This window comes from Melanotaenia boesemani, chromosome 19 (assembly GCF_017639745.1).
Source record: "Melanotaenia boesemani isolate fMelBoe1 chromosome 19, fMelBoe1.pri, whole genome shotgun sequence".
Lineage (NCBI taxonomy): Eukaryota > Metazoa > Chordata > Actinopteri > Atheriniformes > Melanotaeniidae > Melanotaenia > Melanotaenia boesemani.
Genome location: NC_055700.1, coordinates 16,083,523 through 16,109,934, shown reverse-complemented (window position 1 = coordinate 16,109,934; position 26,412 = coordinate 16,083,523). Strand labels below are relative to the sequence as shown.

At 38.4% G+C, this 26,412-nt stretch overlaps 3 protein-coding genes across 3 annotated transcripts; 1 reads left to right on the top strand and 2 right to left on the bottom strand.

Annotated features, from left to right (window-relative positions):
• Window positions 1–523: 523 nt before the first annotated feature.
• Window positions 524–8,991, bottom strand: LOC121629895 (TBC1 domain family member 10A-like). The gene is made up of 9 exons (XM_041969796.1): window positions 8,295–8,991; window positions 6,398–6,497; window positions 6,207–6,314; window positions 5,830–5,936; window positions 5,615–5,729; window positions 5,379–5,444; window positions 4,873–5,062; window positions 3,486–3,640; window positions 524–3,307 (listed from the first exon to the last, which is right to left on the bottom strand). The coding sequence occupies exons 1-9, from the start codon at window positions 8,471–8,473 to the stop codon at window positions 2,909–2,911; spliced, it is 1,419 nt and encodes a 472-aa protein (XP_041825730.1). The 5' UTR covers window positions 8,474–8,991; the 3' UTR covers window positions 524–2,908.
• Window positions 8,992–9,559: 568 nt separating this feature from the next.
• On the bottom strand, window positions 9,560–17,188 carry LOC121629899 (protein phosphatase PTC7 homolog). Its single transcript, XM_041969799.1, has 6 exons — window positions 16,626–17,188; window positions 14,835–15,014; window positions 13,475–13,673; window positions 12,512–12,635; window positions 12,286–12,415; window positions 9,560–12,093 (listed from the first exon to the last, which is right to left on the bottom strand). The coding sequence occupies exons 1-6, from the start codon at window positions 16,825–16,827 to the stop codon at window positions 12,035–12,037; spliced, it is 894 nt and encodes a 297-aa protein (XP_041825733.1). The 5' UTR covers window positions 16,828–17,188; the 3' UTR covers window positions 9,560–12,034.
• A 4,516-nt stretch (window positions 17,189–21,704) lies between these two features.
• On the top strand, window positions 21,705–25,910 carry LOC121629897 (translation initiation factor IF-2-like). Its single transcript, XM_041969797.1, has 2 exons — window positions 21,705–21,920; window positions 22,293–25,910. The coding sequence occupies exon 2, from the start codon at window positions 22,299–22,301 to the stop codon at window positions 23,715–23,717; it is 1,419 nt and encodes a 472-aa protein (XP_041825731.1). The 5' UTR covers window positions 21,705–21,920; window positions 22,293–22,298; the 3' UTR covers window positions 23,718–25,910.
• Window positions 25,911–26,412: the final 502 nt, after the last annotated feature.

Genomic DNA, 26,412 nt, shown 5'->3' with positions numbered 1-26,412 from the left:
TGGTGGTACATTGCTAACAAAAATGCTTGAATCTATTGACAGTTTAACTGGGAAAAGTAATACTTTATATGAAAATGGGCTGAGAGGAGCTGGGACGTCACTGGTTGGGTAAATTAAAATGTAGAGAAGAACGTTACTGGCTGTCATGTTCTTAGACTGCAGCTGAATGGGAAAAGGCAGAATAAGAAGGCCTGTATGCACGCAGAAGACTCCTTTCAGAGACCAAAAGCCAATGGCTGCGTGAGGCGTTTCAGACGGTGCTGTGGGAATTCGCCCTATTTGAGATGCAAATTCCTCAAAGAACTGAAAGAGCTGGAGAAACAGGTGTCCAAGGAAGTGTGCTGCTGCGTGGGTGAGGGAGGGCGGATGGTTGGGAGGGTGCTGAAAGATAACACAGAGCGCATTCAAAAGCTGCCTCTTCGCTCCAGTCTGCACTGCACTTTTTCTTGTGTCATTTTCCCTAATTAAAAACAAATACACGCAAAAAAAACACAGAATATTTTATCACACAACCTGAGGGAAATAAAAGAGTTTCAAGTTTTATTGATTAGAATGCAATTTGGTAAAAAGAAAAAAAAGAACCCAGACATTTGATATGAAGTCTAAAGAGCAACAAGATCAGAAATATTCTTACACACTGAGTAAAACAGTAAGACATGTTGCATTTTTCCCCAAGTAGCTGGCTTAATGGATGTTTCTTTGAAAAGGATAAAAGTTTAGGATTTAGTGACATCTGCCTGTGAAGTTGCAAACTGAAACCACATGAATCAACCCAAGCCTGAGAACCACTATGGAAGTCAGGGTAAATATGAAAGGCAGACTCTGTAGCAACTTGGTGACCCTGCACATTGTGAAGGACAAGCTGCAGTCTCCAGATATAGACGGCAAAAACCGTTCCCACTCTGCAAATAGATCCCCCTACACCAACACATTGGTCTTAAAATACAAGTGTTGTAAGGATGATAAGTAGAATTTTACTGACTAAATTAAGTGTACATCTTTTATGGCTATTGAAGTTAATAAAAATAATATATATCTTGATATAATTTTTTAAAAATGATTGCTTGACTCATCACTGACTGTTGTTCAGTGGCAACATATGCATGTCACTGGACAGTAGAAAGCTTTTATAGGAATCCAACAAGCATGTAGGTCAAAATCAGTTTTTCTAACAGAAATGAGAAAAAAAAAACATGTAAATTTAAATATAAAAAAGCTTCAATGTATATCCAAACAACTTCAGAGGGAACAGAAATAAAAAAAGAGACCCTGTGACTCTACATTGGAATAAGCGAGTACAGAAAATGGATGGATTGATAGAAACAAATAAAACCAGCAGCATATTTTCAGATATCTGTACAGTTATTAAAATCAACACATACCCACAACAATTTCCATAATAGCTATATATGATTTAAAATAATGGACTGGATGTCGATTGCTTGAGACTTCATTTCAAACAACTTTCTTCAGTTACAAGCCCATATATAAAAATTTGTAATCATACAATTTTTATTATCATTATCAAAGGTTGACGACTCACCTGATGTTCTGCTGCTCAGATGCATTTTAAATACTGTTTTCTGGCAAATGCCAAAGGTTACATCTGAACATCACTTTTACTTCATGTGTAGTTTTTAAAACCAGAATAATTTTCAAGCTGATATATGGCACTTTTTTTTCATAACAATAATCTTTTGTTGTTTTAAATCAACTGAGCCACAAACCTTTGATTGGGATTTTACAAATAGCTTAACATTCTTTTGGATTTACCACATTTAATTCTTAATATAAATATAAACTCTCTGTGGTCCCAAACTGATAGAAATCATTTCACTCGTATATATATCTTAAAAATCTGGATACAAAACTTTGGCTTAATAGCACAAAAGGTCCCTGCGCTTTGTTCCTTCACTGAAGAATAACAACCTGTGAGGTTACTTTCTCTCCTTCCAGCGGTGCAGCTGAGTTTGGTGTTCTCTCTCAACGTCTCCTCCTTGGACACTTTTTTGTTCCCTCTCTACTGCTGAGACTGAGATGATGTCAGGATGCCCCCGTGTGTTCAGTGGCAGCAAACACAGATGCAGCACAGGGCTTAATCCACTGTGCTGAACAGACAACCTGATTAAATGAAGCCTTTTTCACGCAGCATGTTCAAAGTCGGACTGATTGTTGTGCATTGGTGTTCTGCTTGTAAGCAGGGGTGGGAATGAGTTTTGGGAAGAGCAGATTTATAAAGACAGTGGTTTTGCTTGTGATTGCTAAATAAAAGGGGCTCATGTGTCTGATTATTAGTGTGAATGTCTAACAAAGCAGGATAAATACTAATCTGTGTTGGCAACTTAGTGTCAAATGTAAGCAAACAGGAAGACTAAACATCTCGTCAATGTTAAGACAAAGTCTTAAGAAATTACTTAAAACAAGTTAGCACTGCCTTGAATGAGTAAATAGCAGCAAGATACGTGAGTATATATTCCTAAATGTTCGATCCTAAGAAGCCATCGGGTTCACATTCCCACAGGTTAAAACCTCACTTACATGCTCCCAAACTCCCTGAATTAAACACATCAGAGTTCCATGTCTTTTAAAAAAACACTCTAGCTTAATATTCATGACCTAATTACTTGATTAAAAGGTACAACAACCAGCAACCTCGAGGAATGAAATGACAATGAAAATGTGTTTTAGTATTAGTGCTTTGGTTGTCTGTATAATTGCAATGTGTTCAGCTTTACATCTCTTGTATATTATAAAAATAGTCCTAGAATTCCAGAGACAGTTATGACTGTCAGGCACACTTAAGCTTTATCATGTTTTGGAAAATTGACAGAAAACTGGTGAGTGTCACTGCTAAAACAGAGCTGGATGGAATGATTTATTCTCGTAAACTAGTTTAAACTTGCCCCTACTACAAGTAAGTGTCATGCTCTGCACTACTCAAACTCTCTTTGGACCCCTGTATGGTCAAGTCTTTAAGTGGTGACAGGTTACTGGTAGCAGGATATGGGTTAAAGGTCTCCTGTGGTGGGAGATCCATTGTATACCCATTTTCTTCTGTTGTCTTTATTTCACTGACCACCTCTGCTTGCATCCCATCTGACTTGGGTGCCAGAGGAGACTCAACGATGATGGTAGGTCTCTGTCTCAGATGCTGTCGGCTAGGTGGCTCGGCAGCAATAATAGCCTTAGCACCATGCATCCTTGGAGGGGACTTACAATGTAGATCTCCATGAGTCTCCTTCCAGAGCCGCAGCTGAGCGTGGTGTTCCTTCTCAATGTCCCGCTCAGACACTGGTAACTCTATTATCTGAAACACACAGATCATCAATGTGAACCATATGCAAGTTTAAATAATTACAATGGTCTTCCTACAACCTCAGGAGGGTAAACTCAAGGATTTTGGATCCAGAGAGCTGCTGAGTGTACACTAAGTGTAAGGTCAAAGCAATGAATTTTATAACAGAGAAACTAGAGTATCACCGTACCTCGCGCACCAGGAAGGCTTCATGTAAGTACTGTGGGTGTAGTGATCGCAGCAGCTCCATTGTCTCATAGAGACCTTGGCAGGCATTCAGTTTCTCTTGGGATCCCAACATGCATTTCAGGAGAACCAGGCCCACTCTGAAGAGGATCTTCACTCCTGAGAACAACGCCCATATTAAACAAAAAGAATTTAGAAATATGACATTGTATGAAGCCCAGATATCTGTAACCACATGGTCTGAAAGCATCACAACACACAAAAGGGTCTTCATGGACCTTCATGGACTTTGGGTGCCTGTGTGTTGCAGACATGCAGATGTGAAAAAATATGAATGGCCCTCACACTTTTGTATGTGGCCCTTAAAAAGAGATCCTAATCATATCTGACAGGTTATCTAACTGAGATTCCATCCTTAACATTTAATTTTATCACCAGTAGGGCCAGTTAAATAATCTGATCTTCTGCACATCCCAAAGTTCTCAATGAGGTTAAGGTCTGGACTCTGTACTGGTCAATCCATGTGTGAAATTTATGTCTCATGCTCTCTAAACTGTTCTTTTACAATTTGAGCCCCATGAATCTTTGCATTGACAATGACTTTGAAATATCCCTGTGTCATCAGGGCAGAAAAATACACTGAACACGAACACAGACCTGACCAAGTGCAGCAACCCCAGATCATAGTACTGCCCCCACAGGCTTGTACGGTAAGCACTAAGCATGATGGGTACAACATGTTATCAGCTTCTCTTCTTACCCTGATGTGCCCATCACTCTAGAACAGCATAAATCTGGACTCATCAGACCACATAACCTTCCTCCACGATGCAGAGTCCAATCTTTATGCTCCCTAGCCTTCCTCTCCGGTTAGCCTCAGTTATAAGTGGTTTTCTTATAGCTACACAGCTGTACAGTCCCAGTTCCTTGAGTTCCCTTTGCATTGTGTGTGTGGAAATGTTCTTACTTTCATTATAAAACATTAGAAACATTAAACAGCCGAACACAAGTTCTACTGTTATTTTTACTGAATTTGATTACACCCAAACGTTCAAGTGATCATCACACCCAAGTCATTGTCTTATTCATTTTGCTTGAGTACTTCTCGCTTTTTTTCTTCACAAACTGGCTTGACGCAAACACAGGAAGTGCTTGCATAGTATGCACCCAAATTCACCTGTGATATTTCTCAAACAACAACAAAAAGCCACATCTGACAAAGCCGCTTCCCATGAGCTCAAAGTAATTTCCCTTCAGTTTCTTGCCAATAAAACACAAAATCTCTTGTAAGATGGTTGCATAATATCAGAGGAAAATGCTTTTGGTATGTTTCTCTCATTTCAATCAAACTATTGTTTTATAACAGCAAATATTTTGTGTAGTCCCCTCACCCTCACAGAGGAACATGTCCCAGACTCGAAGCACTGAGGCCCACGGCAGAGTCCGAGAAAAGGCACACATGAACCACTCGGTCATGTACAGGATAGGTTCCAGTTTGTGTTTCTTTAAGTGCCGGTGGGCCACAGGAGACACTCGCTTCAGCAGAGCATGCAAGATCTCCCCGTCGAGCTGGATTGCCTCCTGTTGACACAACATGACACAGCAGTCAGCAGAAGGAGACAACAGATTCCTCTCTTTGCTTAATCTGATTGTCTGATTATCTTGTCCTTGTAGCCTGGCCACCACCTTTTGTTATTAGGTCACTAGCATCTCAGTGTCATGCTTAAGACATACTGGCCTGACAAGTCTGACACCATCTCTAATAACACATACCAGCCTGCTGAACAAAAAAGGTTTTGACTCTAAACTGAAGAACACGCTGATTTTTAGAGAACATGGTTGGCTGAAAGTGTTATTCTAAAGTTGTGGATATTATCAAGGTCCTTATATGACATACCAGCCCTGTGCTGTAGTATCCAGGAAGGTATTTTTCACAGATCTGGACAAGAACCCAAAAAGCATCCTATAAATCATAAAAAAGAAGGCATGAAAATAGGTGTTAATAACAGCATATCACTGTGTGATGTGACAGAGAAGATAGTACTTGATAAAAACATGTAAAAAACCATAAATAACCACAGAAAATTTACACTATTAAAAGAAATGTAGGAACATTGGTTAGAGTGTATTTACCTCAGCTGGCATATGCATCAGGAGTACAGCAGCAATGGGAGCCTGAGCCTGACAATAACCCTCTTCAGGTCGATGCAGAGTATAAGCCTTCAGCACTCGAGACAGGTCCTGCTGCCTGCACAATAAAATAGAAAGTATACCAACTTTATACACTGTGTTCATCCTACTAAGTAAATGATGATTATCAGAAAAAGCACTTAAAAGAAAATGCATACCCGTGGCCTCCTCTTGCAGCAAACATTTCATGGAAGGGGAACTGTCGATGAAGATCCCTCTCAATGATATCAACCCATTTGGGATCACCTGGATGGTTGTCCAGTTCCTTAAACACATAATTTACTCAGTTTTTGCAACGTTATTTTTTAAAATGATAACTACAGAACAATAGAGTACAAGAGGAGTAACAAAACGTAATTATTTCAAAGAAACATAACAGTACTTAGATGTTTATATGCACACTGTTTTAAAAACAGGCATGATCTTCGATATTTTAAATGATGTTTGCACCTTACATTTGAATGGCAGACTAATTATCCTTCTGTCTGAAAAAAGCCTATGACATAATAACAGCAGTCATCAATCTACCACTGACCTCAAACTTGCCCTGGTTTTGCTCCCGTTTCACTTTGCCCCCAGTGAGGTAGAGCCAGGCCCGACCACGCAGGGATGGAGGGATTCCCTTCTGACACCGATCTTTCACCTGTTATTCAACACATGCACAGTTACTTGCAAGCTTGCAGGAAATAAAAGAACAAATACATTTATAAAGCTAATAAAGCAGACCTTCTTGTGTTTTTTGGCCATCCATTTGTCCCAGCTGTTGAGCATGTCCAGCCATTTTGCCTCCCGCTGCCTCAAAACTTCAATGGGGACCTCTTCAGCACTATACAAACATGACACAATGAAGCAAATTATATTCAAACACAATGACAATGGCTGCATGGCACTCTGTCACTTCCTTGTACTTCTGACAGGAGAATCCTGTTGTCAGAGGGGGCGGGAAAATGGTTCATCTGTTCCTTGTACATGCAGGAAGCTTCCCTGAGACACAGCAGCTGAACATTTGCCATCAGCAGCAAAGTACAAGAAAACAGGAAGCTGGAGAGCTTTCCCCTAATTCAGTTCACCACAGCCTCCTACATATAAATATCTCACTTCACTACAAAGCTATTGAAAATCAACTGTGTTTGTGTCACACAGTCTTCTTGTGTTGTCCTGCAAAACACAAACCCCAGCCATTTGGCAGACAGATTTAAATAATCAAATGTGCAGCGTCTCAGCTGCAATGTAAGAGAGCTCGTGAGTTGGCAGTCATTCTAATCTCATCAATAACCCCAAACAACAACATAAAGACTACTTCCACTGTGTGTGTAAAACAGAAGAAAATATTCTATTTCAGGTGATATTATTCATCAAATTCATTCAAACAAAACACTAACAACAAAATATAATTATTTAATTTATAAAGCACATTAATTTATTTATTTATTTACCATTTTCCTGGAAAGTTATTGATTTGAGAGGAAGCCAGAGAGACGGGAGAAACACTAGAAAGTTCTAAAGGCCTAAATGAAACTAATTCCAGCATACTGTAAACAGGTGTGTTTGACATCTATGTAAAGACAGAGATCCCTGATATCTTTGTCCAAATGGCAGTTCCGGGAGTCTAATTCTTTGGTATGTGTATCTTTGGTATTTTTAGACTGACATATTTAAAATGATTCATGTGGAAACCATATATTTTAGAGCTTACACTAGTTACCCTCAAACTGACCGACTGTAAGGTTTGCATTATCCATAATAGCTAGCACTGCAAGCTAACTTGCAATATCATTGTTCAATCTTGTAATCATGATATGACCAGCTATATATTAACAAACACTTAAGTATATGGCATTAAGTTCTAGTACATAATGAGGGCTACATTCCACTTCTTAAACTAGTTAGTTGTAAAATGAGACAGGTCTATAACCTAACATTTATTAGTCTTTTGCAATGCTATTACACATGTCTAATATACCAGTGATAGTATTTTTTTTTAATATGTTGTTCATTCCTAATACTAACCACATAAAGAGGAATGACCCAACGTTGAAATATGGTAAAATGATCCTCAAACGTATTAGTTGTAGCACAAACATGCAAAGAGACAGCTGCACAAGCTTCAGGGAACTTCCTTGTGTTTATTAACCACTTTGACTTATGTTTCTTTAAAAGAAAATAATATCAGACTATACATTTTCAGTTCATTGTGTAATAATACAATTATAAACCACTTAAAGCTTCTTAATGTTAACTGACTCATTGTGTTTTGGTGTTATTTAACTCGTAAAAAAGAGAATAGGGAAGTACAACATATGTGGAAATTGTTAAAAAGGGTAAGATGAAGCTGGTGGCAAGACAAGTGAGTTCATCAAACACACCTATACTTGGGGTAAAAGGTCATAAACTGGAAATAATAATAAGCTATTTAAATAAAATGACGTTTTTTTTTTTTTTAATTATATAGCTGTATCTTTGTTCTCTTCTTTATTTGAAAAAGCAAGACGCCCACTAAGGCTTTCCTTTCTTAACCAAGAGAATGTCAGTTTATAACGCTTTCGCAATCTCTGGAAACATTAACAAGAACTATTTTCAGTCATTGTTCTGAAAAATATTAGCGGTATGATGTGATACTTACAATTCTCCTGAGTACTTCTGGGTTCCTCCTGTGAAGCCGTACTTGTCTACCTGACTCTCTTCGGGGACTGTACCGTTCACCTCTGGGTCGTGTCCGTGCGCGTTACCTTTGCCATTATCTGTCAGCTTCTCTGTGCTGCCACGCATTTCGAGTCCATTACCCTTCTCGGATTTTGCCATTTAATCAGCATTTACCTTGGTTAGAAGTATAAAGTTTATATTGTCTATATTAAACTTAAAACACACACTTCATCGCTCCCCATGCACACGCCCACTGGTTTAGCTAAATCACCAACTGCTACAGATCTCAGCTAGCTACTGTTACTGTTACTTAGCTACTACGGAGATCTACTTCTTAGCTTCTAGCTTGCTAATGCTAATACGGCAACTTGGATTGTTACTTTCTGTCCAATCTCCTTGTGTAGCTCACTTAATTAATGTTCCGGTTGTACGATAAAACCTCCGCCAGGTGGGTTAAACCCCGAGAGATTCAAATGCAACGACACCAATAAAAGCTAAAGAAGAGCGGTATGTGTATGCTAACACCGAAGTTACCATGCTAGCATCATAAAAACTGTCAGCTGACACGCACGTTCCATTGAGAATCTCTGCTGTCAGCAAGAATGTAGTTTAGCTGCTGGCTATAAGGAAGAGAAACGGCCTGTCTGGAGCAGGTTAGTAAACAAAACATCTATGGCATCCTTTGACTCCCTTCTGCCACCTACTTCTGGAAATGATATATTCTTGGGTAGTTGCAATTTTCACTCAACCAGGGTGATAATTTCCAATCCTAAAACAGTATAAAAATACAGCGGTAGTTTTCTATCCAAAGCTAATTATGAATAATCAGTATCATTTAAAGTTGCTTAAGTTAAATGGTAAGCAATTCCTAACGTCTTCCTTTGGTTGGTATCACTGGTTATTTCATCAACATTTGTTTCTCTTTCCTCCTCCACACTCTAATTCAGATTATTTGCAGTCATATTAATTATATATCATGGCTGCATTCACTGGGTTTGTTAATAAATACAATTATGAAATAAAACTGACAATGACATCTGTAAAAAGTCAGAGTGGCTAGACTAGGATGGGTTGTACAGAGGAGGGATAGTAGAGGAGAGCAGCAGAAAGATGCTGGGGTTGGAACTAGCAGGCAGGAGGCTTAAAGGAAGACCAAAGACTGGAGTTGTTAGATTTGATTTTGAGAACTGTTTCTAAAAACAAACTCTTAAAACAGTGTGGCATCATGAAAACACACAAAGCAAGTTTAGTATAAATACTAGATTCTTTATTTAAATATTGTACATATTTTAAAACATATTTACATAAATTAGACCTGCATTGTTATACTGTAGACATAGGTGTATCTCTCATTCATTTGCTGGAAAGAGGACAATCATACCATCAGACTGCAGAAGCACCTTTGAGAACGGCTTAAACAGGAGATAAATACCAGGGATGGGGCATGATGCTTCTTTTAAATCAAACACTGGCTAACATGGCAGACACACGAGACAAGCTTGCAATGGCAGGAAAGGCCTCTTGATTACAGGTCTTGCTTTTAAGGCTGAAACTGTGCTCACCCTCATAATGGAAAGACATGAACAGAGTCCAAATAGGAGAACTTTGCTTAAAAATGGTGCTAGCAGCTAATACACAAGACATGCAAAAATAACCTCACAGGCAGCAGAGTAATAAATATTCAATTAACCGTTTCCATTTTGTTGATGCAGAAAGAGGAGGACCAGTTAATTTTAAACTGATATGACATGTTATTTTTTAAAAAAATGGATGTACTGCTCTCTTAGCTGCATGATTTATGGACTCAGTCTTTAATGCAAACGGACACAAAGAAAGAACCTGCGAGTCATCAATGCAGTTACTGTACATTCTACTCTGAGTATTAGATTAACAAAATTGTGGATATGGGCATCCACCAACATGACGTCTTCTTTACAGTGGGTCTTACAGAGCAGTACTTAAATCATGATTTTATATATGGCTTTCCGTCTTTGGTTAATTGACCATACTTACAGATGACCAGTTTTTATGTAATGTATACAATGACAGGGATATCACACAACCTTTGTTCTTTGACACTTTTAAGCACAGAAACACATTTTAACATCAGTCTTAACATTTCTACCAACACATCTGACCATCACACACAATTCTGAATAGAAGGAAATTGCAGTATTGCTTTATGATTTAAGTCAAAGCACATGTATATCAATATGCACAAAAATAAGTGTCTTTGGTGCACATGCTTTGAAACTGTAAAGACTTTGTTTACACCACTTAGAAGAGGTGTTAACATGGCTCATGACCATCTCCCTTTGATTATTATTGTCTTTTAGATGAGTGTAGTCTGAAATCCAGCACACACATTTGCACACACACACAACTACGTACATGTAAATCATCTGAGTCATATAAAGACATCTGAATTACAAAAAGAGAAGCAGCAAAAAAATGCAAAAGGATGTAAGGAACCAAGATAAAAAAAAAATATATATTAAAATACACAAAGCACATTTGACTCTTTTTAAGATGGTGGGGTCTTTTAGTCATCTGTAACACTTAGTTCATCGTGTTACTTTTCAGAAAAAATAATGTTAAAAAAATCTTTTCCTTTAACTTTAGTCCAGACCTATCACTGCAATTGTAAGCATACCCAGATGCTAGCTTAAGCATTATGAGACATTACCATTAAAGACAGCACGCATTTGTAAAACTTACACCCACAGGCGAACATATTTTAACATCTTTCCAAACACACAACTAATGCAGCATAATCCCTTCAAATGTTTTGTTCATTTCAGCAACTGGAAGTACAGGATTGAAAAGCTGACTTCAAGATTTTCATCTATACAAGACAATGTGATCATGAACAAACTTCTCATCCACACTAGTAATGAAATAGTGCTCTGCTTTAACAATTAAATCCAAAGACAGAGGGCCTTAATACAGCCCTAAAAAAACAAAAAACAAAAATATGTACAACTTATTAGGATGTGTGCACCAATAGTTCCCTCTTCCAAGTGGCAAAACCTGATTTACCTTTAACAAGCGTTAATTTTCTCTTTTTAGAGATTTGATTAAATACTTGTTCACATTCCCCAACCTCAAACTAAACTCGCACTTTATCCTCCCATCCTTCCCCATGTCAGCATCCTCTGCTTAATCTATATTACAACGTGGAGCAACTTTAACAAGAGACATAAAGCTTGATTAAAAACCAGCTTTATCACTGCTCTCTAAAAAGACACATAAACCCATGGCTTACTCCTTATAACATCACATTTTTATTATACAAAGGCTCACAGATTTTAAAGCCCTCAGTTGACTCCAAACCCTCCTGGACTGCCTTACATTACCTAGAAATAGTTGATGCCATGCAGTGAGATGTGGAGAACTGGAAAAGCACCATTCAGCCTGGTGTTTCCAGCTCCTCCTGGATCATGATCAACATGGAAATGACACCATTGCCTACCGTCCCTCAACTGCTCAAGCACCAAATTAAAACAGCAGAGGAAAGCTATAAAGAGTGAAAGAAAGACTAAATTTTAAACAGGTGGATGTCAGCCATGCTGTGAGTGTGACTTCTGTTGGTGGGCCTCCCCTGTCAGCCTGCAGTGCATTTTTGTGGAGGGCTGCAGGTGGAAGACTCAGGCAGATGGGGAGGAAAAATCAGCCCCAGATAAGAGCATACACACACACACACACACATACACACACATTTTAGTCTGTATATTCAGCCACAATAGACAGCAGCACCGTGATATCATCTGGTTTCCCTCCTGCAGGAAGAAAAGAAATGAACAACTTAGGTATAAGACTATTAAGAAGATTTCTTTTTGTGAAGCTTTTAACTAAAGTAGATGCAAACTTAAGAGCTAAAATTTTAAGATATCACTTTTAAATGTCAAAACTACTTCTTAGGGTTTAAAAATGACCAAAAGGCCAATAGTTTCCTCAAACAGCATTCTCACCTCTTACATTCAGGCCATTGTCACAGGCAAACTGTGCAAAAGGGGACATATAATTGGGATCGTAGGCAAGATCATGTGCTTGCTTTGCAATACTCTGCGCAGTCTGCAGGATGCTGTCGTAGTTTGTAGTCTGACAGGAGTAAAAATGAAAAACATTCAAATATGGTAAATGTACATCTATTTTTCATCACATGAACCAATACCATGGTTCATCCACAATGGATACCTTGAGTTTTTTTAGCTCCTGTAGAATCATGTAGTCTGGCATGTTGTCAAACAGCCCATCTGTTGCTGCTAAGATGATGTCACCGAGCTGCACGTCAAACGACGAACTGTCAGCTGCTTCAGGACTGCAAGAATCAAAAACATTATGTTCAGTGAAAAATGGATGGTACTGTTGTCACATGCTGACCATTAAACTACACTTTGTCAATCCAAGCAGATGGAAAAGAAAAATCTCAGTAGCAACAAATATAATCATGCATAAAAGCCACAGATAATGACTGCATATAAATCATTGTTAAGCAATCATTAAAACACTTTTATGGGAAAATTACTCTGATCATAAATATTGTACCAGTGTGTAAATACTGTAAATATGTCAACTTCTTTTCCAGATAATCTTATGTTTGTATGGGCTTCCCAGCAAAGGGTGGAGGTTTTCACTCATAAGTATGAACAGTCACGGTTGGTGGCAGTATTTTAGTATTTGATATTGACAAAGATTACGTGTGTTTAGCTTTAGAAATGTTAACCAAAAAACCAAGATACGAACAGAATTTTCCATGTGGGTTGTGTATGAAAATATACATTTAAATTAGCTACGTACGGGCACACTCTCTAGAGTGAGATGTTTACTTTGCAAACACTGACACAAATGACCCATTGCAGCTATATTTGCATCTTGCCCGAGAGGATGACGTGGTGGTTTTAATAATTGTTTGAGACTGAACATTCAATTGGAAATCCAAGTTTACGTCTAAAACAGTATTGCATTGCAAAATGGCATTCAGAGGCTGAAAAAAAAAACATATCAGTTAAACAATGCAACTTTTAATTCAGCAAGTTCGCTATCACCTTTGGCGCTTGTTTGAAAGATGACATGTAAAGCATGTTGTAAAATTGCCACCACATTCAACTGGCCTTCATGCAACACTTGAAATGATGTTTCTGATGCCAAGCTACTGACCTGTCACTGAGTACCACTCCCTCAGCTCCCGGAGGAGCAATAGACAACTGGAAGGGCGTGTTAAAATAATGCTGCTGCTCGTCTGAACGATGGACCACCTCCCCGCCTCGCACCACTAGGAAGCCTGAGTCTCCTAAATTGCACGTGTGAAGCTGGTGACTCCTTCGATCCAGAACCACAATACAGGCTGTGCTGCTACCTATAAATAAAGGACAGTTTAAAAAAGATGATAAGGGTATACATACGTAAGCAGACTAAGACTTTGCAGAATGAAAAGTAATTTGACAAAAAGACAGTTTGAGAATAACACGTGATATTTTTTATGCATTGCCACAAAAACTCTGACTTGATGACCACAAACGCTGAATTTCATGTGAACTGGATGCATCCATGGTGGACATTAAATACTATTGTACCCTCCATTCATGATCCATATCAACTGGAAAAAAAAAAAAAAAAAAAAAAAAAAAGTGGTTGTTTTCCTTGGCTGTCCCAGAGCCCTACTGACTGCAACTAACAGTTCCTGTAACCTTGAGCCATGATGGTCAAGTAATGACCTTGTCACTGCTTCCCAAAATATAATTAGGACCTTTGGCAAATATCATAACAGCCATTGGGTGTCTGCACTGGCTCTTGGCCACAGATACTGAGTCTCTGAGGAAATGTGACCTTGGTCACATGGTTAGCATTACCCTGCTTTTAAAATTGTAACAACCAACCTGCAGTATAATTTACAGATGGACTCTTGACCTCTTTAAACTCTAGTATGTGGTAAAATATCTAAATTTTTATACCAAAATCAAGACAAATCAAAAAAGAAAATGTAAGAGTCAAACAAGGTTATTGAGTTCAAACTTCCAAGTGTCAGCATAACAAAATACAGCCTGATCAGGTTAGTTGCCCAGCTGATAAAGCATTATTTATTTGGGATCCAAGTCTGAAGGACAAAAACAAACAAACAAACAAAACAACTTCACAGGAAAAAAAACTAAAATAAATGCATCATAAAAAACAGTGACTGAATGAGATATGCTTGAAAATGTCTGTAAAAGTAATGGATTGCTGTTAACACTTATCTGTCTATATTTGCTTGTCTTATCTGTGCATTCCTCCAACTCTTTATGGCTTTTTATGACAGTTTAGGAATTGGGATGCACTATGACCACAAATAAAGTCCGTCCTCTCTGTCAATGTTCTTTTTAATACATCTTTCTAAACATGACCATTACACTCTGACTCATCCTGTAGCAATGTATTTACTTCTCAGAGTATGGATGTTCAGCCTAATTCACACCACCATATACTGTGTATGCAGCCTAACGCATTTTCTGTGCATATTTTTCTGACTGTCTGTACTCACCTAGCAATGGAACTTTGTTCTGTAGAAGTTCATAGTAGCCAGAGGTCAGAATGCCCACTGGATTACTAGGAGTGAAGCGTCCCTCCTTCACCAGTCGCTCACAGGTCCTCATTAAGGTGGCAGAGAACTGTGATGGGTCAACACCATAGTCTCGCCAACCGCCTACACCATCTGCTACACCTGATGGAGAAATAGTCAAAAGAAACCCCTTTGTGATCAATAACTTAATTTTACAGAAATTCAAATAAGTGCATAAGATTTGGGCAAATTTGTTGTACCCTTCAGTACCTGATGGGTACAAATTCAAATGCCTGATTCAAATATTTAGCATATTACTTGAAGCAAATCAGCAGTGTAATCAAAATGTAACCATATCAGTACAACTTAATCAAATAAGAAGACACTCTTTCTGTTTTATTGGTCATGTATATCACATTATCCAGCTGGTGCATACAAACATTCCTCAGCAATATGTGAGTATTAGTATGGCTTCTCAGCAACCCCATAAATGCTTACGGAAATCTTATTATTTGAAATGCAAACATCAGGCACAAATTAACGTAATGTTTTCCTTCAATTCACTGTTGAAGCATTTAATCAATACTTCCTTTCAAGATAACACAAACAAGCTATGTGTGGCATGTAAAAAAAATCAATATAATCAACCTCATTTCTGTTGTCTGTGATGAACACAGCTGACTAGCATTGTTATCATCTTCATTCTCTAATCATCATACGATTTCTTTATAGTTTAGCCTGATTTTGCACATGACGTTTAAAAGAGAAAATAACTTTATATACCAGATCATATACAACACATAAAAGGGCATGATAGTGCAGCTTACTTCTATTAAAAGGTGAAAGTCACCTCAATAATGAAACTAAAAACACAAACTGTATGTTGGGATTTCCCAGAAATCCCGCTATATTGCCAGAACAGGCACCATGATGTAAAATGATAGCTCAGGCCACAGACTGGCGATCTTACTTTAAAAAGAAAAAACTGTCTCGATAACCAACCTTGACATAGTTTATTAGTCTTCACTGCCACGCAGCTTCTCTTTGCTATGTAACACGTGAAGCCATGGGGTGCAAGTTGTCCCTGGCTATTTTTGCTTAACTTAAGTAGCCCATGCATGTAAGTTTGAACATAGCTTGAAAACTATAAAGGACATCATAAATGTCGAACAAGCCACGTGGCTCGACAAGTATCTGACTGTGTTTACCCTCATGCCGGGTGAGCGTGAAGACAAAGCATTCGGCTAAAAGCTAGCAAACTACCGCTAGCAATATGGCTGCCTCCACGCTCAACCATTCTGACCTTTGCAAGACATTGTAGTGTTCTTCACAACACCTTTTAAAGGTGGGGTTTTTAGTCATATCGAGTTATAATTTGCTCCATTTATATCTTATGTATCTAATATAACGTGTTGTCACAGTCAATTCCGGTTGTAGCTAATCTAGGTGAAAGGTCATACGTTGTTTCGAGGCAAAAATTCCTGCAAACTACTCATAACCGGCAATCATAACTGATTGTAAAGTGACGTGACAGCAGGTGCTGAGCGCGTGTCAGTATGTTACAAGCAACAATACAGACTCAAGATGACTAGATAAACCCTATCTAACGGTTACATGGGAAGTTAAAGCTATGTTATTGAGGGGGTGGGGGCTGCTGTGTTTTCATCCGAGTGGTCGGTACACGTGCAGGCTTGATCACTGAAGGTCACCCAAGCACAGAGGGTGACCAACATACATGCAACTGACAAAGGTTTTGTATAGCAGAGTCCTTACCTAAAACATCGGCCGTCCTGTGCCGCGCTATGAAGCAGGCATCATCCCCATAACACATCCCCTTCTTTAGGATCCCCTTGCGAAAGTCTTTACCGAATCCATAACTGGCGGTGATCAGGCTATAGTCCCGACCGTCCGTCTGAGAGAGCCCACCCAGGACAGCCCTGGCTACCAATCTGCCATAAGACAGTACGGATAACATTCCCTACCAAGGAGAAATCCCGTCCTGGTTAGAGCACGAACACGGTGTCCCCTTCTCCCTCTCTCCCCCCTTTAAAGACCCGGCCACCTGCCTGCGAGTCTTCGGATCAAGCCCCGGCTGTGTGGTTTTAACCGTCCATTAGACCTCAAATGGTCTGCTGCGGTTAAAATAAAGTGGCCCCAGCAGTTCCTCTAAATTGTCACCGTTCGTCTGGACTCCTCGACGCGTTTTTTTTATGTTTCAGGTGCGCATTTCGCAGACGCCGCAGTTCCTCCGCTGGGCTCTCTCCTTACCGACATGCTTTTACCGGACACAAAGCTGCGAGTACATACGGGTGTTTGACCGTTTACAACCGTGATGTCACAAATACGTGCTTTAACAAGGCTCCTCCCAGCGTGGCTCAGTGATGCGCGAGACAGGAAGAGACGCAAGCAGAGGAGACATCCTGCTTCCCACATTTAATGATGTCCCCCTTGTTTGATTGAGAGAGGTTATTTTAACACAAATTACATGATAGTTTTTGTGGAGTTCCCTACCAAACAAAACAAAACAATAAAAAGTACTAATGCTTAAAAAATGTTTTTTTTTTTTTTTTTTTTTTTTTTTTTTTAATTAGAAAAAGATAAATTAAATAAATTAAATAAAATTGCACCATGTAGCTACATATAAATCCTTGGATAATATCTCAACTAAACTGTATACAGTAATGATAGTTTGTAAGCTTAATTAAAAATTTCAGTTGCTAATACTGACATTCAGTGTTACTTTGTTTTTTTGTTTTAATCATCCAACAAGCTGCCAAGCCCTTATTCTACTGTGTAAAAAAAAAAAAAAAGGTAGCCCGATTCCTGATAGCAATGTGCATACCACATAGAAATTAAATCAAATCAAATTTTATAAATTTATAAAATAAAAATTTATTATTTATAAAAAGTGATTTACATAATAAAATCCACACAAAACAATGTTTGCAAATAGAAAAGAATATTAAACAGCAATTAAAGATCCACACCTATCTTAGGACCTTTAACCTCATATTATAACCTAGCTTGACACTACTGAGAGGAAACAAAATCTTGGGGATCCGTCAACACCAAGAACCACCATGACCACAGAGGCTGCCAACACAGGGACAGTCCAGGTCCCGGCAGACTGGAGCCCACACCACAGCCATTTGGGCTGCAGTGCAGGACCCTTAGCCACCCAGATGACAGCCATTCCCATGGCAACAAGCCTGCAGACCAAGCAGGGTCCCAGCATGGAGGGTCCCCATGAGGAATACACTGGAGTTAAAAAGGTTAAAAGTAGAAAATTAAATAAACCTAAAAACAATAAGAACGACATGCACCAGAGGACCTCAGGGTCCGCGAGGTCAGATAAATGTGAATGCCCAAGACCATTAAGACTTTTATAAACAATTAAAAGCAGCAATTTTTAAACTGGTGTAATGTGTTCCCACCCATTGGTCCTCAGAACACTTGTCGCTGAGTTCTGAAGTAGTTGTAGTTACACAGTTTTTGGGAAGACCAGAGAGCAGGGCATTACAGTAATCTAATCTACTAGAAATAAAAGCATGCATCAGCACCTCAGTGCTGTCTAGAGAGAGAAAAGGGCGGACTCTAGTGATGTTTTAAAATGTTAAAATCCTTTCTTTGTGACATTTCTAATGTGTGGAATAAAATCCAGCTCAGAGTTTATATGGACACACAGATTTCTCACACACTGAGAAGGATTAAAATGTTGTAATTTAGGTAAAATGATCTCTTGTCTTCAGGCCAGGTAATTAAAACTTGAGTTTAGTCCATGTTAAGCTGTAGGAAATCTCTGCCATTCATATGTTAATATCTAAAATACAATTTAAAAGGACATTTGCTGGCTCCAGGTCATCAGGAGACATGATGATGTAAAGCTGTGTATCATCAGCATAGCTGTGAAAGGTAATGCTGTGTCTCCTGATGACATGTCCAAGAAGCAACATGTACAGATTAAAAAGCAATGGGCCTAAAATGAAACTTTGGGGAACCTTACATCTTTTATTTATTTATTTTATTTTATTTTATTTTATTTTTTTCATTAATTCCTGAGGAGCATGTCAAATTGTCAATCTGTGAGATAGGAATGAAAACACTTAAGAACAGTACCTGAGAGGCCCACCAGACTTCTGAGTCTGTCTAATAAAATCTTGTGATCTACTGTATCAAAGGCAGCCCTAAGATCCAGTAGAACCAGAACTGAAGGTTTCTGTGAGTTCAAGTTACACCTGTGGGCATTAACAATCTTTAAAAGGGCCGTCTTGGTACTGTAGTTTGTCCTAAAACCAGACTGATATTTTTCTAAATTATTGTGTTCATTGTGTAATTGAATAAAAACTAGTTTTTCTATCATTTTAATTAAAAATGGTAAGGTGGATAGAGGTCAGTTGTTACCAAGAATGTTTGGGTCTAAATTCTTCTTCTTCAGAAGGGACCTCAACACTGCTGTTTTACTTGCAGATGGGAAGACACCAGTTTGAAGGGAGTAACTTATCATATCTAAAAACTTACACTCATAGAATCCATACAGTTTTTTTTTTTTTAAGTATTTGCAAGAATTGGATCTAAAGGCAGGTTGTTGGGTTCAGTTGGGAGAAAACTCGACCAAGCATTTTTGTATCAGCCAGGACAAAACTCTCCAGTGTTTCCTCGGGTAAAAACAAAGCTGCAGGTATGTCAAAATCAACATGTTGTTGAGATAAAAGGCTGAATCTAATAGCATTGATTTCACTTCTGAAGTGGTCTGCAAAGTCCCTACATGCAGCATCTGATACTGTCATGGAGGACTTGTTCAAATCTGTGTTTATTAAAAGATTCATTGTTGTACAAAAGGATTTGAGATTGTTTTTATTGTCTAAAATAAGATTGGAAAAGTGGAGTTTTCTGGCCTGTTTAACTGTTTCTTTGTTTCTCCACGATGGTGTGAGTTTGGATCTTATAGATTTTGTTTTAAGTGGAGCTGCAGCATCAACAATTGACTTCAGTTTGCTGTTAAAATTATCTACAATTAAATCGCAGGTAAAATCTGAGCAGGAATTTGGTTTAAAATGTCAGGGTTTTTTTTCAGCCACTTCAGGACTTATGTATTGCTTCTTCGCAGTTCTCACTGGGGCCTCCTGTTAGATAAAACTGTTGATATAAAAAATTACACAGTAGTGGTCTGACACAGCCAGGTCAACAGCAGTGGACACACCAGTGGACAGACAATAACGTAGGTTGTTACCAGATGCAGGGTGTGCCCTCTGTTGTGAGTAGGCTGTGTTACATGTTGTTTAAAATCCATTTTGTCTAAAAGGTTTAAAACTTCATTTGGATTGGGGTCAGAGTTGTTATCAACATGCAAATTAAAATCACCAGTTAACAAAATTCTGTTGTATTTATTATGTATGCTAGATAAAAGATCAGAAACTTACTGAATAAAAGAGGAGGGAGGCTTGGGTGGTGTATAAATTGTAATACAGAAAAAAGGTGGGTTGCTAAAAACAAATCCATGATGTAGAGTATTTATTTATTTGGATTGATTTAGTTAAAATTGATCTGAGAACAACTGAACCACTGTCTTTCTTGCCTCCCCTGATCGAAAATAAAAAATTTGGTGGTGAACCAGCCAAGCCAGGTTTCCGTTAAAAAGAGACAGTCAATCTTGTTATCTAAAATAATATCATTAATGATAAAAGAAGTGATCTAATATTTAAAAGAGCAATCTTGAGGGGCTCTAGCCAAGGCAAGGCAAGTTTATATAGATAGCACAATTAAACGACAGGGTGATTGAAAGTGCTTTACACAATACAAGAAGCATACTTTAACATTAAAAACAAAAGAAAAATGAAAATAAATAACATTGGATAAAAACACTATCAAATTAGGATCAAGTTTAAAAATTCAAGCCTAAAAGAAAGAGATGCAGATTTGGACTTTTCAAACTTTTTAATAAACTGAGTGTTTCAGCTGATCTGAGGCTTTCTGGGAGTTTGTTCCTGATATGTGGAGCATATAAGCTAAATGCAACTTCTCCAACTTCTGACTCTAGGAACTGATAACAAACTTGATCCAGATGACTTGAGGGGTCTGGTAGGTTCATACTGGGTCAAGAGGTCATTGATGTATTTTGGTCTTATCAGTTCTATTGCAGTCTTATCATATGGTGGTTTATTGGTGTCAATGAGTTGAAGATGATTGGAATTGGAGGACTTGATAGAATACTGAACACATTTCGACTGGCTGTGATTACAGGAACAGGATGGTTAGGGGAAATATATCTGGGAAATGATCGTTGATGATGGGCATTGACCACAAGGGGGGGCTGGTGGAAATTGGTGCATGGCAGTTTGAGGTAAACAGTCCTGGTTAAAAAGGCTGTTATATTAATTATTCATTATGAGATCTATAAAGGCCACGATGCAAGGGGATACTCATAAAAAAGAAGAAAATATATATACTGTGTATATAATAATATGTAAACATATAGAAAACGATAGATTATCATCAGTTCTCATGTTATCTTCAATAATTTTATAATTATATATTTTTTATTAATTATTTTTCATTCCGAAACAGAACATTTGTACATACTTCAACTTTAACTCAGAACACGGAAGACATTATTTTTATGGGAATTTTTTTATGATAGCACTGTCCCAATAGTGTGGTCATTATTCTTGTACATAACGGTAAGTGAGACAGCAACCGGAAATGAATATACGCTTGTTTTGCTAAACGGGATCCAGCGGCCGTCGAGACACACTGACCTTAGGAGTGGGTTCTGGCGACGTCAGAAAAGCTGGGTTTAGATGGCGGCCATATGTGTACTGAAATGTGTTATGTTGCAGTTAGCTAAGAAAAGAAATCGCAGAATTAAAGATTCCTGCTTTTATTTATGTGCTCTGTCTCAAAACAGTCCCCACCAGTCACTGTTTCTGAAAGGTATTTCGTGTGAATAAAACAAACGCACCCCAATCAGATTAAAGCAGCCCGAGCCATAGCTGGGTTGAACACGACACGGTGAAGAGAACCGACGTAGTTTACCGAAATAACACCGCACAAATACGGCTTTAATTCACGGTAAGAAACAGACTCTTGTTTGTCCATACTGATCGACAATAATGTTATGTTAGTATTTGTAGATTGAATCAATGTGAAAACAAAGCTACATGTTCTTTCTTCAAATGTTTAAGCTAGAATGGTGAAGCGTATGAGCTTGCTCATAATGCAGTGATGTTACTCGATGATAACAGGTTATTGATATGTGTATGTAACAACTTTTTTTCATCCAACGTAACCAAACCACGAGAGAAAAACGGTGTAATAATGGCTATAATAATAATAATAATAATAATAATAATAATAATAATAATAATAATAATAGACCCTAGCATTACAGGGTAAGCAATGTTTGTTACTGTAATTTTTGATTGCTTTGTTTTTCTTTTCAAGGCCACGATGGGGATAAGGTACGAGATTGGTCTTTTGTTCCTTCTTGTTATTTCTCTCCTGAACACTGAAACAATATGGGCTAAAAAAGGTGGCAGTAGTAGCGGCAGGAAAAATCCCTCCTCGTCATCGAAGCCATCAAGTTCTCAGCCAGGAAACTACCCTCGACAGCCACAGTCTCCCAGTCGCAACAATAATCCATATCCCTCTGGTGGAAGTTACCCCTACCCAGGAGGAGGCAACACTAATCAAGGGGGATATCCAAGACAAAATCCACCAAGTTATCCAGGAGCAGGAAGTAACCCAAACCAAAATCCTGGAGGTTATCCAGGGTATCCTAATCAAAATCCTGGAAGAGGAAATTATCCAAATCAGTACCCAGCTGCTGGAAGCAACCCAGCAGCAGGTGGTTACCCAGCCGGTGGAGGGTATCCCAATCAAAATCCTGGGAGAGGGAATTATCCAAATCAATACCCTGCTGGAGGAAGTTATCCAAACCAGAGTCCTGGAAGGAATCCTAATCAGTATCCAGGTGCTGGTGGGTACCCAGCAGGGGGATACCCAGCAGGGGGATACCCAGCGGCAGGAGGCTATCCAAACCAATACCCAGGCAGGGGGGGTGTGAATCCAGGTGGGTACCCTTACCAGTATCCAGGAGCAGGTGGTTACCCAGTCAGAGGAGGAAATACTGGGCAGGGTTGGGGTGTGCCTGGTGCAAATCCAGGGGGTTATCCAGGGGGTTACCCAGGTGGTTACCCCAATTGGAACCCAAATAATAAGATTCTCAGTCCCAGGTTTGGTGGAGGAGGCTATGGATATGGTGGTTATGGGATGGGAGGGTCTCCCTTCTCTCGTTCTGTGCAGAGCATGGGATACCAGCCTAAATCCACAGGTTTTGCTAAAAAAGCCATGTTGGCAGCAGGTGTAGGTGCTGTAGCTGGAATGGCTGTTGGATATGGACTAGGGCGCTTCCCTCGACCACATTTCAATTTCCGCAACCCTGAAGAAGAACACTACTACAACAATTACATGTATCGCCGTTATGGTACTCAGTCAACAGATAATACAGACTACGGCCGTGATTATGTCTACAACCCTCCTCCACGAGCAGAGTCTTATGAGAGTTTTATGAAACGCTGCATGAACAGCACTGATCCTCCTCAAGATAAGAGCAGCACTCCTAAGACTGGAGCTGATGAGGAAGATGATACAGTCAGCATTGAGGAGATTGGGTACCCAGCCCTAATAGAGCAGGTGAAGTCCCGGAGCTGTGTGGAGAAGTATATGGAGTACTCTGCAAGATTCCTGGAGAAACGAAAATTTGAGCAACAAGTTCAGCCAAATCACAGCAGTTCCCTTAGTCATGGGATGATGCAGCTCTTCACTTCCTGTTTCATGCTTCTTTCTTGCATGCTCCTGCTCCAGTGAAGCAAAACAACATTCCTTTCACTAACATCTACTGGATTTTTACTACTTAAATTTGACCTAAACACTCAGTGCTTGTTTGTGTATGTAACTTCCAATAGCATAAACCTTAGCTGTGTAATTTAACAGAATATAATCATTTTACATGACTGCAGAAAACTAGCAAACGTTAACCAAATGAGAACATGTACATAATTTATAAAGCAGTTTGTCTTTAGAAGCAGCAGCTTAAAGTAGTGTTTCTATCTTTAAATCTATGTTGCACAATGTGTAGTTTCTTGTTTAGAAATGATTTTGCACTTACTTTATTTTTTTTAATATAGATTTTTGAGCACTGAATGTATATAAAACAGGTTCAGGGTAATCCCACATTTGTAATTGAGGGAACAGAATTTAAAAAATATATTTTAGCTGTTTTTTGTCCTCTCAAAGTCTATTCTCATTGAATTTTCTCTCTCAGATTGAAAAAAATGTAAATTATTTTCCTGCATCTTGCTATGCTAATGCACTTCTAGTCACATGGAGACCCATCTAAGATTGGTGACCAAGTATGATGTGTGTAGGTGCATTGTTATGTAATATTTCCAAGACCAGGCCACTTAATAGCCATAAAACATTGGATGTACATGCATTGTGCTGCAAACACTTGTCCTTATTGACATTTTCATATTGTGTTTAAACATTAAACAATGTACAAAAGGAAAACTTACATTTCTATCTTTCCCTGTCTTGGACATACAAGCATGATACATAAAAAGTCTTTAAGGAAGTGTCAGATGAAACTCTTCTTTTGAGTCACTCCCAGAATTGAAGAATAGGTTAAAATATCTTATGAGTTGAAAGATCAGAAAAGTTGCTGAAGCAGAAGATAAAAAAGATGGAAACCATTTGAAATGGCATTTCGCATCACATTTTCCACACTAGTTAAGACTAGTCAAGATGATGATGAAGAATCTTGCAACTTATTATTTAGTGACGCTCTTCTTGTTGCTCCAAACTTTGTAAACTTTTTAAAAGAATCCTGGAGAGAGGAAGTAATGTTTTAAAAAGTGAATTGATGGTTTCATATACCACAATCAACAGCTCAACACTTAAATTACATAAAATAAAGTTCTTAGTGTGAAGCCTTACATTTTCTTTAATCTGCAGAGCGTGTACATTATCTGGGGCTTTCTACTGTATATAACCCTGACTGCACGTAACAACCCCAGATGGAGAGACGTTTGTTAAATGTGGTCATGAGCAGTGTTTCTGTCTTGCCTGCAGTTATTGTAAACAATATATACATTAGGTAGCAGTAGCATTTGATCTTTTTAATGTGCGCAGCCATATGCAACCTTTATTATAATATTTTTTATCATAATTATTATAGATGATCCCTAAATATTACATATGTCATGAGCAGGGCAGCACAGTCAATGGAGGTATTGATCCTGGATTCTCTTGCATGGTTTTCTGTAGTATGAATCCATACTTTTACCTGCTTCATTTTAATTGTTTCCAAGCATACTTTAACATCTCTATAAAGAAAATTACTCCTAGTAGTTTGATTTTGAGTAGGTCAGTCTTTAGCCAATGACCTGCTTCTCAATGGAATACAGTAAGATAAAGTGAAGTGTTGTTGGCTTTGTAAATGGCTGTTTTTATTACTATATGCTTCTAGCTGGCATGGTGTTACATACAGAATATCAGACAAAAACTTCACTTTCATGAGTTTATTCTATCCCCCTGTGTTTTGAGAAAGTTTTTTTTTTTAAATTAGGTTTGGAGGCTGTCAGTGATGCCATTTTAAGAAACTGTAAAAATTCTAATTAATGTTTATCTTCTACATGATAAAACATGGTCCCTCTATTTTTTTGTTGTTTTTGTTTTTGTCCAGCCAGTCTTTTCCATTCATGCCATTCCTTAGTTCAGAGTGCTGAATTTAATTGAGTCTGTCAGTTTAAGCTTAAGTGGAATTGCATTTTTGCCTCTCAAACCAAGTTGTCTGTAGAATATCTGTAAAGTGCACTTACTTCCCCTTCAACCTGGATATTCTGTAACTGTGTTACTGTGCTCATATTGGGGTTGTAGGTGACTTTGTGAAACTCTTGTTTTTGTTTAGCAGCTGGTATCACTTTGTGTTACTTTAAATGTTATGACTATAAAGGTTTGTTATGGATGTTTATGTGTTAAATAAAATAAATTCCAAATGGATTGTTTTTGTCTAAAAATCCGCTTTTATTCACAGGCAATTTCACTGTTATTTTGTAGCTGCTCTTTTTTTTTTTAAATCTAAAACTGAACTAAAAATAGTGAGTTAAAAGTCATCAGTCATCAGTTGTGGTGTAGACATGAGTTATTAAACGATGTTTTAATGTTGCAATACATATTTCCATCAAGATGCTGAAACTGGAGCAATCTCTGCAAGCTCGTCTGTAACGTAGGATGAGAATTCAACTAAACTAATTATTTCAAGCAATAAACATTCATCAGCATCCTTCGTTCAAAGCTTTAATGTTTTCATTTGGTTGTGTTCTCATTAATTACACATTAGATTAAATGTCTCTTATCCAGGCTGCTGTAAGGAAAGGCACCACATGTCCAAGTGTGAGAAAGACATTTGTCACGGGAGCAGGCGCAGCCCCTTTAACAAATGCTCTCCAGAGAGACTGGTTGTTGTATCTTTGGGTTTCCTGGTAATAAGGCAGCTGATCTT